Source organism: Crocodylus siamensis, chromosome 2 (assembly GCF_052110815.1).
Source record: "Crocodylus siamensis isolate JL-2025a chromosome 2, ASM5211081v1, whole genome shotgun sequence".
Lineage (NCBI taxonomy): Eukaryota > Metazoa > Chordata > Crocodylia > Crocodylidae > Crocodylus > Crocodylus siamensis.
This window is the reverse complement of record NC_143396.1, coordinates 281726429-281740042: the sequence shown is the minus strand read 5'-3', so window position 1 is coordinate 281740042 and position 13614 is coordinate 281726429. Positions and strand designations below refer to the sequence as shown.

General features: G+C 44.4%; 1 protein-coding gene across 3 annotated transcripts in view; it reads left to right on the top strand.

Moving 5' to 3' along the window:
* Positions 1-13614, top strand: part of SYNE2 (spectrin repeat containing nuclear envelope protein 2) — a 280784-nt gene that overhangs the window by 159052 nt on the left and 108118 nt on the right. For all 3 annotated transcript variants that reach the window (XM_090034211.1, XM_090034213.1, XM_090034212.1), the window contains 5 exons: positions 6669-6794; positions 9584-9781; positions 10228-10302; positions 12556-12675; positions 13412-13528. In XM_090034211.1, coding sequence (XP_089890337.1) covers positions 6669-6794; positions 9584-9781; positions 10228-10302; positions 12556-12675; positions 13412-13528 — 636 coding nt within the window. The remainder of the gene's footprint in view (positions 1-6668; positions 6795-9583; positions 9782-10227; positions 10303-12555; positions 12676-13411; positions 13529-13614) is intronic.

Sequence of the window (13614 nt, the reverse complement as noted above, 5' to 3'; positions counted from 1 at the left end):
GGCAACACCAGTGCCCCCCCTGCAAGCACTGGCTAATTGCTGCATTCCCAGAAGCGGCTGCAGCAAGTGCAGCGATTGGTCGTTGCGGGATCACCTGGTGGGGACACCCCTCCCGGACCACAGGATCGTCCGTGGGGGACCCTCCCACTCCAGTTGGCAGGACTGGTCGAAGGGAGGGGCATGCCCCCCCCCCCAACTAAGGTGGCACCAGTCACCCATGGCAACAGCTACTTGTCTCAGTCTTCAAAAAAAAAAGTGCAGTCAGACACCTACCTAACAAAGATTATTTGGATAAGGAAGGGGGCTAGCTGAGGCATGAGAACAAAAGAGAGAGTCAGAGGTTTTGGTGGGTCTGAATGAATTCAGGTCAGCAGGGCTTGATGAATTTTATCCCAGGGTGCCAAAGAAACTGACACAGATCTCAGAGCCCTTGGCAATGATCGTCATGAAGTTGTGGAGGACAGACCAGGGACCAACGGACTAGAAAAGGGCCAACATAGTGCCCCTCTTTAAAAAAAAACCAAAAAGGAGGACACAGGGAACTAGACCAGTTAGCCTCTCCTCAATACCTAGGAAAGGGGCTTACTGGAGCATATCCTAAGGAAGTCCATTTGTAACTATCTGGCGGAGAGAAGGCAGTCCACAAGCACTCAGCGTGGATTTAGAAAGAACAAATCACATCAAACAAACTTGATCTCCCTCTTTGACAAATACAGTAGGGTGGATGGGGGAATGCTGTGGATATAGGCTTCTGGATTTCAGCAAGGCTTTTGGCAAGGTTGCATGTGGGCTAGAGGTGTGGGCTAGCCAAAACTGCTATAAGGTGTAGAGACAACTGGTTCAATAGCTGCAAGTAAAGGATAATTATAAATAGATCTATGACAGGAGGCTTTTGAGCAGAGTCCCACAGGGCCCTTGAGCAGAGTCCTGGGCCCTGTGCTGTTCAAAATGTTTATTAATATTTTGGATGCTGAAAGTGAGAGTTTCTTGAGCAAGTTTACAGATTACATGAATCTGGAAAGGATTATGACCATGTCATGTTGGAGGACAGAAGCACAATTTAGAAGGATCTTGACAGACTGGAAGGGTGGGCTGGAAGTAACAGGATGAAGTTTAATGCTGACAAATGCAAAGTGCTATCCCTCAGGAAGAATAATAAAAAATGCAAATAAAAAATAGGGGACACCTGGCTGAATGGCAGCACTATGGAGAAGGATCTAGGAATCTTGGTAGATCACAGACTCAGTAGGAGTCTACAGCGTGACAGCTGTATAAGGGCACGTGTAGTTTGGGATGCATCAATAGAAGCATTGGGTGCAAGACAGAGGTGGTGATGGTGCGTCTTTATTCAGCATTGGTTAGGCCTCATCTGCAGTAGTGGGTGTAGTTTTGGGCTCTACATTTTAAAAAGGACATGGAGAAGATAGAGAGGTTCCAGAGGTGGGCAATGAAAATGATAAAGGGCTTGGAAAACAAGTCAAGAGAAGAGAGGAAATGGGTATGTTCAGCTTTTGGAGAAAAGGCCTTCAGAGGGGACATGATAGCAACCTTCAAATACCTGAAGGGTTGCCATAAAGAAGGGGGAAAACCCCTTTTCTCTCTTGCTGCAGAGAGTAGGAAACAGACTAATAGCTTGAAGTTGCAGCAAAGCAGGTTTAGACTGGATATCAGGAAAACCTTCTTCACTGTTAGAGCAGTGAGGCAGTGAAACAGATTGCCTAGGGAAGTTGTTGAAGAAGAGGTTGTACAGGCATTTGTCAGGGATGATCTAGGAGTAACTCTGCCTATGTTCTATTATGGGCGTTTTCCATGTCTTTGGACTTAGCTGTTTGCTATATAGGGCAGAGAGAGATTTTTTCCCCCCTATTGTTGCTTCATGTAGCAGGGTTTTGTTTTTAAGCCTTCCTTAGAAGTATTGGTTATTGACTGCAGGCAAGTCTGGGGAATTTGACTGGGGTGTGCCAAAGCTTCTACTGGGATTTTAAACCTAGAGGCTTTTGTCCCTTTGCTCAGGTTCAGGCTGATCACTATATTTGGGATCAGGAGGGAATTTCCTCCATGGTCAAATTAGTGCAAACTGGGGAGGAGGTAAGGAGGTTGCTTTCCTCTGTAGCAGAGGGGCATGGCTGTCTTCCTGGGTTGGCTGACACAGTCTCTCTGCTGTACCTGTGTTAGGCTAGGTTATTATGACTTGTGGTTGCATCAGGGTTGATTGTAATTTTGATAAGACGGGTCACCAACCTGGGGATCTCAATCTACAGGTAGATCCTCTTTTGGTAGATCCTGGGCTGGGGGGACAGCTGGGCATGCGTGGAAGTGCACACCCACTGCCCCCAGCCCCAGCAGGTCAATCTGTAGGGGGGGGGAAGGGGCAGGGGCCAGACCGAGGCCCCTGCAGTGAGTGGCTGACCAGGTAGCCCAGCCAGGAGCAGGGGGAAGGGAAGCGAGGCCCCAGCCCAGGCAGGTAGTGGGAGGATTGGAGCCTGGAGGGGCTCCTTTGGGGGTGCAGGGGGCTCCCTTCCCATCTCTGTGGGAACAGAGGCTGCTGTCACTGCACCTCGAGTCCTGCTGCAGCTGGCCACATGCTGGCGCTGCTCAGCTCAGCAGTGGGGACTCATGTTGTGGTGGCCCCAGCCCAGCTGGGTCTGGGAAGATCTGGCCATCCGGGAGCACATGGGGGGGCTCCTGCCACAAGGCACAGCCTGGCAGAGGCCCTGGGGACCCATGCCCCCCAACCAGTGCTCGGGGTGCAGCAGGCAGTCCACAGCAGCACCCGCCTCATCCTGAGCATGGGGGGGAGGGGCACGGGCCCGTGGGGCCTTCGCTGGGCTGCACCCAGCAGCGGTCCCTCTCCTCCCCCCAGTGCCCCTGGACCACAGACTTTCACACCCAGCCGGGCCACGGCTCAACAGCACAGTCCTCTGGCTACTGGACAGCCATGGCACAGAAGTGGGATTGGGCCCTGGCTCGGCTGGATCTGGGACACGCTCCAGTCCAGGGCCCATGAAGCAGGGGGAAGGGGACAGTGGGGGGGGGGGTGCAGTAGATCCTGGGGTGACCTTTTAGTTTCAAAAAGTGATCTTCAACATAAAAAGGTTGGAGACCGCCGAGTTAGACAATGGAGTTGTGTAGGATGGCTTGGGTAGAGAAGATCCTGCCTTAGGCAGGGGGTTGGACTAGACCTCTAGAGGTCCCTGCCAGCCCTACTTCTCTGTGATTGTGCGCTCAGATACCTAAGGTTATGAAATCTGAAGATCATGAGCTAGTGTGGAATGTGTCATAGGGTATACATATTTTATAGCAGGGTAGGTTCAGAGACTATTAGGTACAGCAGCATCCTACAGTCACCTTTGTTGGAGCCAACACCTTGTGGTTAAGACGCATGTCTAGCTGTCAGGTCTTGGGATTGTTTTTCTTTTTTTGCCTCAGGTTTCCTGTGTAAGCTTGTGAGGTCCTATATCTGTAAAGGGGATATGATAGATCGCTTCTTGGCCTTTTAGCTAAGATGTAACATTCTCTATTAAAGTTTTATATTTGCTTCACAGGAAGGTTATGAAGCGAAAGTCACTGGTAGTTTCAAAACATATTTGAGATCCTCGAGAAACAAAATACTCTGCAAGTTCAAAGTATCATTATGTGGTTCTTACAAGTAAAGAGAATAACTTTCCTGCTTTGAAATGCATTTTACTTGCTGGAGCTCTAATAATTTTTACCCTTGGCATCTGCCTTTACTGCCTAGGTATCTAACTAGTTTTAAGTGAAATTTCTTCATTGAAAACAGTTTGGAAAAACTGAATTTCTCAGCAACTAGGGTACCAAACTGTGCATCAAAGATTTGCCAGTGCTGCTGCATAGGTTGAACACAAGTGTAGTCCAATACTAGTTGTGGGCTAGCTAAGACCTTACAAGGAAGAAGCATAGTAAAGCATTATTATTAGTTCTGATTTAGAAAGTTGTAGCAAAAACCAATGTGAAAAAACATCTGCTCTTATTTTTGAAAGTTTAGTGTGTTAACATGCTTATGCATTATTTCATATCTAAATACAAATTTATTGAGGGCTGAACTAAATGTGAAATTGTATAACAACAATATTAATACTATAATCCACTATTATCCAGTATATTAAAATAAAATAGGAGCTCCATACATACCAACAGCCATATGTAGACAATATTTTGGGAAAGATGCTATGAAGGACATGACTGGGTCTCCAGACTTTGTAGAAAGGAGAAGCATAATTTTAATACATTTTAAATTGGATTGTGCTAATATTGTAACCTTGGGTCACCTTTTTGAACGAGTTCTCTAATAAAAACAAGAGCCCCTAAAATTAATTGTTCTTGAACTATCTCAGTATAGATGTGTATGTTGCTGGCTTAAACTGGAGAAAAGGCTGGGTCGGGTGGCACTTATAGACTAAAATTACTGTAGTTATATCAATTCGCACCTGTGTGGATTCGGCTATAAAAGTTGAGTCCATTCAGTGTGGGTCCTAATACACCCCAAAACATTCTCTTTCTAACCTCTTTCACCCCTTTCTGTCCCTGAAAGCTGACCCTTCACATAATCAAAACCCCCTATCAGGTCTGGACTTGTACAGGGCTAACAGGATAAATCACAAAATAGAAACCTTATATTGTAAACTCTTTAGGACAAAGATTGGCTTCTTCTTGTTTAGTATCCAGCAGTGGGGATTTGGTTTCTGACTAAGGCTTATAGGTACTATCACAAAAGAAGCAATTAAAATGAAATGTGAAATGACATACTGAGAACCCTAGCTTTCAGTAGGAAATTTGGCTCCATAACACCATGTGCATTGCACTGGACTTCCAGAAGTCTCTGGTGGCTGAAGTTAAAGAAAGACCTTTGAACATCCATTAGCACATGGAGGATGGTAGACATGTTGGAGGAGTCATTGTGGTCCTTTGAGAACTGCAGGGCTTGCTAAGATTGAGACAGGTGTGGCTGGAAGAGTCTGAAAAGGGTTATGAATATTAGCCACCACCCAGCAGTCCAGGTAACTTGTGCCATCATATACATGAACTGATAACCTAACAGCAATAGAGGTGCTTAGCACTTCATCTTAAAAGGCCATCTGGTTTTCCTACCACAAGTGAATATGAGTAGAAAGACTACTGTTATCTTTATTACCAGTTTTCTCCTCTAGTTGTTTAATTTTTTTTGTTGCGTTAGACTCACTGTCCCAAAAAAGTCACAACTTCCTCCCAGATTCTCCCTTAAAAATATCAAAATAGCTTATACTTTCTCCTGCAATCTGTAAGGGACATACAGTAACACCTCACTTATTTGCATTCCAAACGGGGAAAGCCATTACATGTGATGGAAGTTTTGATGAGCAAATGAATGGACAAACAGTGCTGTATTGAAATCTAGGAATTGTATGTGACATAAGTCATGCTATTTGACGGATATAGTTTGTTCACAAGTAAACATTCTGTGGGTTGTATGCTCTAGCAAAATACGATCTTTTGTAGAAGTTATGGTCTCCCGGTAACATGAGAAATTGCTTATTTTATATGTAAAACATCAGCTAAATGACTGGGTAAGTGGCAATTTTAGTGTGAACAATGTAGTCTTTAGATCCATGAGGCTTGTCTATGTAGTGGGTTGTCATTTTACACAATACGGTCTTTTATTTCCCTGGGCAAACTTACCCCATAGAGTACAGCGTAACCCATAAACCAGGCACATACATAAACAATAAACAGTTATCTTAAACTTTATGGTCTTTCCCCAAACTCTGAGACAGTGTTGTGGCTCAGTGCTGCAGCCTCTAGCCTTGCAGTCTTTCTGCTCTCTCCCTCCAGCTCCCTTCTCTGAGAGCCTTTTACTTCCTCTGAGCCAGCCAATTATCCTCTTCAGCTGGCCTAGTCCTCCTAGGCAGGCCAAATGACTTTCTCGCTGCCTGTAACTAAGCTGCAACCCCTAAGGCATGCAACCTGTTACAAACTGTTATTGCTAAACCAAGATAAATTGTGGTTTTCACTTGATGCTTGTAGTTTTTTCAATTGTACTGCAAGTTTTTCTACATGTCTGCAAAGTCCCTTCTCACATGAGTTGAAATGAGTGAGAGTAAGGTCAGGTTGTCAGATACTGTAGTGGGAGTTTACAGCTTTCCCAGGAACTCTCCTCCTGTTTAATCTTCACTTTGTGCAGACTGACCTTGCAATAAAAACCTAAATTGATCCAGTAGGAAGTAAGTAACTTTTCTAACTGGATATAATAAAAATAACATAAAGTCAAACATTACCCGGTTTCTCTTTATCTGATTTCCCCCCCGCAACACACACACACACACAGCTGTACTGGTGAATATGATTAAATGTGTCCAACTTTACAAAGGAAGCTATTGGCCAAATACATAGATTTACTCTGTAGTGAGCATTTACAATTCTAGACGAAGCTAATTTGCTGCCACTTGCTGCTGTGCCACAGTATTTTTATGAGCAAATTCATATAGAATTGAAGACAGTAGAGTAGAAGTAGCTGGCAGGCTGGGTACAGTTTCTTGGCATAAACCATAGATGTATGAATGAGGTTGCTCTACTTTTCCCTAGTTTGAGTTCATTACGTTGCTGTGTTTCTCTATTCTATTAATCTGTCTAAAATCTGTCTAAAATGACTAAGGTGAATTATCTTTTTATAGTCAGTTATAAGAGAGACAGATGAATGTGAACAAGGAATTGAGAAGTTGAAGCAATTCTTAAAGAACCACTTGGGTGAACTAGCACATGAAAATCCACTGTCTTCTTACAATGCTGCTTGTCCAGAGGTAAGCTAGTCTTTTCTTTCCAGAGGTAAGTTTTCTAACTTGTGTGACCTGGCCTGGCTTTTATAATACCATCACTACTGTATGATAACATGAAGAAAATGGCAACACCTTTTTTCCCCTCTCTAAATCATTTCTATACATGTTGCGATTAAACAAAGGACACAGGTAGGTTTTTAATGCAGGGAATTTGACTGCATATATAAGATGCTGCATACTGACCAGCATTACATTTACTGTAAAATGGAGGTGTACACTGAATGCATTTCAAAACGCCCACTCTCTCAGCTGTGATGAGCTAATACCAGGTAAGTTCAGTATCTGGGTGTCAGACGTGCAGAGACAATTCAGAGGGCTGTAGGAAGCCATGGAAGTGAGTCAGTAGGCAATAATCCTTTTGTCAGTTATTATCCAATGCCCCGCTTCTGTGTTAGGCGCAGTGTGTGCTGCTATAGGTTCTGCCTTTGAGAGAAAGCACAAGGCAAAGATCTGATTACTTATGCTCATTAACGCTGTTGTGGTGGTAGTTTTGGCTAGGGGTAGGAAGCTAGCCTCAGTGCCATGGCTATTTTTCATCTTTGATAAATATATATTTTACTTATGTAAATTATGCCCTGCTCTTCAGTTGGATTCTGTAGTCTCCTTTTCCCATCCTGAATTGTGCTACATTTTCATTATTTGTTAGACAGGTGCTGCTTTCCTCCCCACAAGTGGCTTTTTTTTTTTTTTTGAGGGGGGACATCACGGCAATATTTAAATACAAAAGGATAAACGAGCAAAAGTCAGGAAATGTGCGTCTTACAGGATATCCATTACTATTTATAAAGCACCTCTGAAATGCTCAGCCTATTGCAGACACTACTTGCACATTCCTATTTTAAGTACATATAATAAATCTGACTGCAAGTTAGTAGTTGAATGGGTGAGTTAATGCTAGTACTGTGAATCATTTCCTGACTCGTGTTTGTTTTTAATAAAATCATAATTGTGGTGGTGTGCCAAACTGGGTTTTGCGTTTAACTTTCTTTTTTTTTTTTTTAAGAGAGAAAAAACTGCGTTGGCACATTAGTATTTCAAGGATTCAAATAGCTTTTCAATCTCACATCTCCATGAGGGTTAGGGTTGGGGAAGCTTCCATTTCACAGGCCTGGAGGGAGGTGTGTGTTTATAACTTGGATGTTGCTTCTGGTTGGCTTCTGACCATTTTCTGGCAAGCAGAGGAGCAGCATGTGAGTTATACTGCTAAGTCCCCATTTCCAAAGGGAAAAGATTGAAATATCTGTCATCTTAACTGAAGCCAGAAAGTGCAAATGGAGCCATTATTTCATGCCAATTTTATTTTTCTCCTGCTCATGATGGCGGGGGACAGTTGGAGGATTTTGCTGCGCACGTTTCATTGTGTAAGGAAATAGCACAACTGTTGTAGCAGATCCCCAGCCGCTGTCCAACAGAACCCAGAGTGACTTAGGAGAGGGTGAGCTTGGCTAGCTTGCTGTAAGGATAGCAGATGCTCACCGAAGGCATTCCTCGCAAGGATGCTGCCTAAGTTCAAAAAGCCTGCATGTGTGTTTGTGCACCAGTGCAGTGTCCTTGTGCTATTAACAGAAGCAGTGGCTCAGGCAGAGCCCTGCTCTGGTTTGTTGTCTGGGTTAGCCACTCTACATTGTCTTATTAACAGCCCTGAATGACTTCCCAGCTGCTGGAAGCATTGATGCCATTGTTCTGGGTACCTCAAGCACAGCCTCAGGGCACGCTGTTGTGCCAGCACTGCTGCATACAGGCCTTGAACCAGATGGCCTGTTGCTTTGCCCCTTTTTGAGTACAACAGAGGCAAGCGTGGTGCTGCCATGTGCACTGTCAGCAAGGGCGAAGAAAAAGCCTGAAAAGAAAAATCCCTGCTCTGGTTGTGTGACTGACCTAGAGACCTGGAGGTTAAGCAGCTGAGGGATCTAAGTCAGTTATGCTTTTTCCTTTCCCGCTGAAATGCAGCACAGGAACAGATGCAGAAAAGAGGGAGCGCTGAGTGGAGAACGACACTCAGTGAGAAAAAGAGTAGAGCAGTGAGACCGTGCAGTGAGAAAAAGAGTAGAGCACCTCTATTGCCCCCTGGTTTCTCCATGGCTGCCCAAGCCTGTGATCCCATCCATCCAGAATACTATCCCTTTCCTCTCTTTGCTTTCATGAGACTATCAGGCTTACTCTTAACACCAAGCATGGGAGTTGCAGAGCAGTGCTGCTATACCTTAATACAGCATGAAAGATAAAAGTCCCTGCCTAGGTATAATCTTATTTTGAAGCATCTTCAGGGAGAAAGAAATGAGCTGTTTTATCTCTCTCATCCAGGACCTCTTGAGTGTCTTCTCTTCTTGCTACTAAGAGAAAGTCTGCTTTGTAGTTAGCTCCTATAAAGGCTTATAGCAAGCAGCCGTGGCTGACCTGTTTAGCCGAGTAATGCAATCTAGCTGCATTCCCTCACTCTCCCGAGAGGATTCTGTGTCTGGACCAGACTAGTGAGAATCCAGATCAGCACTAATTATCAAGCCTGTGTGTTCCCAGATGAGCTATAGCTGGGCAGGTATAAAGTTGGCAGTCCCTGTGTCCAGACTTTATTGTCTGTTTGTGTTTTACGTGGCATCTCTGGCAAGTGACAATGGGGAATTGTCCGAATGCCCAAAAAAAGGATGACGAGACAGTAGCTCCTCTCCCAGTAAGACTCAGCTGTTACTCGGATATAAAGTATTGTCACATAATTAATAATGAAAATGTAAATTACAAGCATTGTTGCTCTTCAGGGAGAATTGGAAGCCATAAAAGAACAGATCATCAAACTGTGCCAGAGGAAAGAAGACATCCTCGTGGGAATGAAGAGTTCAATGCTCAAACTACACCAGCGCTTACAGCAAGAACATCCTGAGTCAGAGGGTGAACTTCCAGAGCCTCTGTCCCCCGAGGAAAGTGATTCTGTTGGGAGAGATGCCCCTGAGCAGCAGGTAAGTGGAAGGCCGCATGACCCCTTCAAACAGCCCTGACGAGGCATGATTAGGTGCACGATGGGGAGGCCTTTCAGGATATTTTTCAGTGTGTGGAAAAACGATGTGAGGTTGCTTGAAATAATCAAAAGTAAAATGTGGGCTCTATAATTTGCACTGCAAGTGCTTGTTCTAGGATTTTCAGTAAATTGTTTGTATGGAGCAGAATGAGGTTTACCTCAATTGTAGGCATAGATTTACAAACTGACGAACTAGGTAAAAAGCCCTTTTTGTCAAAAGTACTCAGACCCTGCAGCTTTCAATTACTTTAATTGGAGCTGCAGGGGCTCAGCATTTCTAAAAATTAGGCCTCAAGTTGTGATTTTGTTGGGTGTGAAAGGGGCAGAAAGAAAAGCTGTTTTTGTTGCAAGGAGTAATTGGACTGTGTCTCTGTGCCTGCATTGTAGCTGAAAAAGAGAGGATCGTCGTCTCTTCTTCCTTCTTTAGTTGAAGAAACAGAAGATAGTTTGTCCCACAGTGAAGTAAGTAGAACGGAGAGTTGGGAAGTACGATCTTTTTCAGAGGAAGTTATGAAAAATGTACGTGCAAATGTGAAACCCTTTAGAATCCCTTGGATCCTTCATAGTGCATTTTTGGAAACGCTGTCATAGTAAAAGCCACTAGACTGAAATAAAATATTGCTACTTTCAGTTGCATGCTGGACCAGAGATTGCTTTTTTTATGCTGGGTGCTACGTTATTCTGCAAATCATTCTACTGCTATTGGTAATACTGCTTGCAGCAGAAGGGACTACTTAATGAGCGTGTGATGGCAGAACCTGACACTAACCTACCAGCACCAACACATTTGACGTTCTGCAGAACAGAGAGCTATCCCCTTTCCTAAAGTGTTCAATAGAAACAAGACAAACCTAAACTCAAAGCACAGGATCAACTAAGCAGGGTTTGACAAGATTATTGGTGATGCAAACCAAGTAGGGAAGAATTTCTGAGAGCAAATGGCTTTAGCAAAAGGATTTCAAGGGATAGTGGGCTACTGATGGGCATGACTTAGGCAAATCTCACAAACTCGAAGCATAACATGAATGGTAGGTGTGGAGCAGAGTTGGAGGTGGTTAGAATCGCAGGAATGTTTGGCATGTGAGGGTGAGTAGGAGGAAATGGTTGCAACAGCCTGACTTTAGCCCTACACTGGAGATGGATTATTTATGCTAATTCTCCCTGATCCAACACCTTTGTAAATAGTGAAGTAGTAACCCCTGCCGAAACACATAGGCAGCACTAATCATTACATCCTGCCATTGTATGAGTACATTAACTCCCCTCCTAGAAATACTAGGGTTTGTCTGCCATGTATCTCCAGCACGTCCTGGTAGGGATGCTCTGCAGCGTTCCTTTCCCTCCAGCCCCCTCACATGCTCCAGCCTGGGAAATGTGCTGGTGGAAGGTACTCCAGGGGTATCCTCTCCCCTCCCATGGTGGGTCTCAAGACCTCAGTCTCCTGCATGCTTGAGAGTAGCCAGTGGAGTCATTCCCAAAGCAGCTTCTCTGACACATTTTCCCATATGGAGTATACAAGCAGGAAAGAGAAAGCACGGCATGCTTGGGCTTCCCTGCAGGGACGTGCTGGCCATGCCGTATAGACATACCCTCCAATGCCATTCTGCTCCCCTTGGAAAGAATGCTGCGAGGTCTGAGAGCTTTGGGAAGAGACAGCAACGTCATAGCAGAATATTGCTATGAAAATGAATATTGTAGGGAAAAAATGAAATTGGGAAATTTGCAAAGACGTATTGTAGCCTCTTACCTCTGTATTGTTACCCACACACAACATGTTACAGATGCATAGGAAAACATGGCCCCACCTGTGGTTCTTATTAGTTAGGGTTCCAATCCTAGAAACACTCAGGCATGTGTTCAGCATGATGCACGTGAATACTCTTATTCTAATCAGTCAGGGGAGGCTCAGCTGCCTGCCAGATGCAGTTTGGCAGCTCAGGAAACTTGAAAGTATATGTAGAAATGTTTGTGGGGTTTCTTGCCTACCTACCCTCTAACACAAGAGGTTGTATCCTGCTTGATAGCAACGAAATGGTGTAACCATATAGCAGGTTTCTGTACCTTATGCAGAATGAACTGATGGTCCAGTCGTTTTCAGGGATATCTATTTTTCAGAAATCCTTGCAGTGAAAACTCTGCTGCCTACCTTAGCAATCAGGTGGGGTGGGGTAGGCACCAAGGCAAACAATTGACAGCTGAGAGACTAAGTTCAAGGCCACAGCAGAAGTACTCACGGTGCAGCCCTGTCAGATTCCAACAAATTTACAAATTCTGCTAAATACCTTGTCACAAGGACACAAACAAAAGAAAAGCTACTGTGCTTTCCCAGGCACCATGCAAAAATTGGCTTTTTTGTGGTCCATCTTAGCAGACAGACCAAGAATTGGAAAGCTGCAAACTATAGCGCCCTTTTGCCTTGGCAGTCACACGGGCAAGATAACGTGGGAGGGCCTGAACGTGCATGTTTGTGGGGGCAGGGAGTGTCTGTTCCCAGCACAGACAAGCCAAGGCCTTTGCTGGTGCTGACTTTTTCTTCATGCAGAACCAAGAGAGACAAAGAAAAATCAATTTTATGTGGCCTTTAGGGAAAATAGGCAAAGAAAGAGATGCAAGCACAGCAGAGATAAGAGTGCCTAATGGTTTTAGTGACCACGTGCTCCTTCAAGGAGTGCCACATGTGCCACAGCTAATTCTTGACTGTTGTTTTTTTCAAAGCAAAGCACGGTAGCAGAGACCGTTGAACCCTGCTGGCCTCCAGGAATGAGAGATGAGACCCCCAAGGAAAACAGTGTGGCTTCCTGCTCTTCTGGCACCTTGTCAGATGGTGTTGCACAGGTAATGTTTATCTTTGCACGTGGAATTTGTCCCCCTGTACAGGCCTGTACTGGACCTGGGCATTTCTTAAGTGACCATGAGTAAAACTTAAGGAGGGCATAGGCATTGCACTGTTCTTTGTCCAGGGGGGAGTTTTATCCTTCACAAATCTTTTTACAGGTCCCTTGCTTGTATCAAAAATGCAAAGCTGAAAAATGCAGATTTAGATGAATAGCAAATTCATTTGTTATCCCTGGAACAGGCACAAAATACAGCTGTGGGGCATATCACATGGGGAAAATGTGTCCTGGAGTAGAAGAGGGCAGCACCTCCTCCACATCCGCTCATTTAGACTGTTGGGAGTTTTTCAGATCCGCGTCTCAGTGAAGTTGTGATAGCTACAATGTATCTGTCTCTTTATATCAGGGGTACAGGTTGTAGCCGTATTGGCCAGTAGACCAAAGGAATCGGAGCTCTTGGCAGAGGTGATACCATTTCTTAAACCAACTAAATATTTGCAAAATAAATGTCTTTATTTGCAAGCTTTTAGGCGCACACACCTAAATATCTAGTTGCTCTAATAAAAAATGTCACCTCTGCCAAGCGTTCCGATTCCTTTTGTCTCTGTATATCTTTGTGTCAAACATGCTTTTATTGTTGGCTAAGAATAATGTGTGGATTGACTGCTGCCTTTGGAGGCTTCTAAAGTACAAGAAGGCAATCAAAACCTTTCCACCACTGCTTTTCCTTTTTTCAGGATGCGAGTGAGCTAATAGAATCATGTGATCAGCATGACGAGGAAACACCTTTTCAAATTTCCCAGAAAGCTGAAAACAGTGAAGAGTCCACTCCAGACCTTAGCAATCAGCCAGTGGTGAGTATGTAGGTCTGAAACAGATTGCATGCAGTAATCCTCCCGGTACACTGCAAAACATACATCTTTGAGCTTTTGGAAAGGGC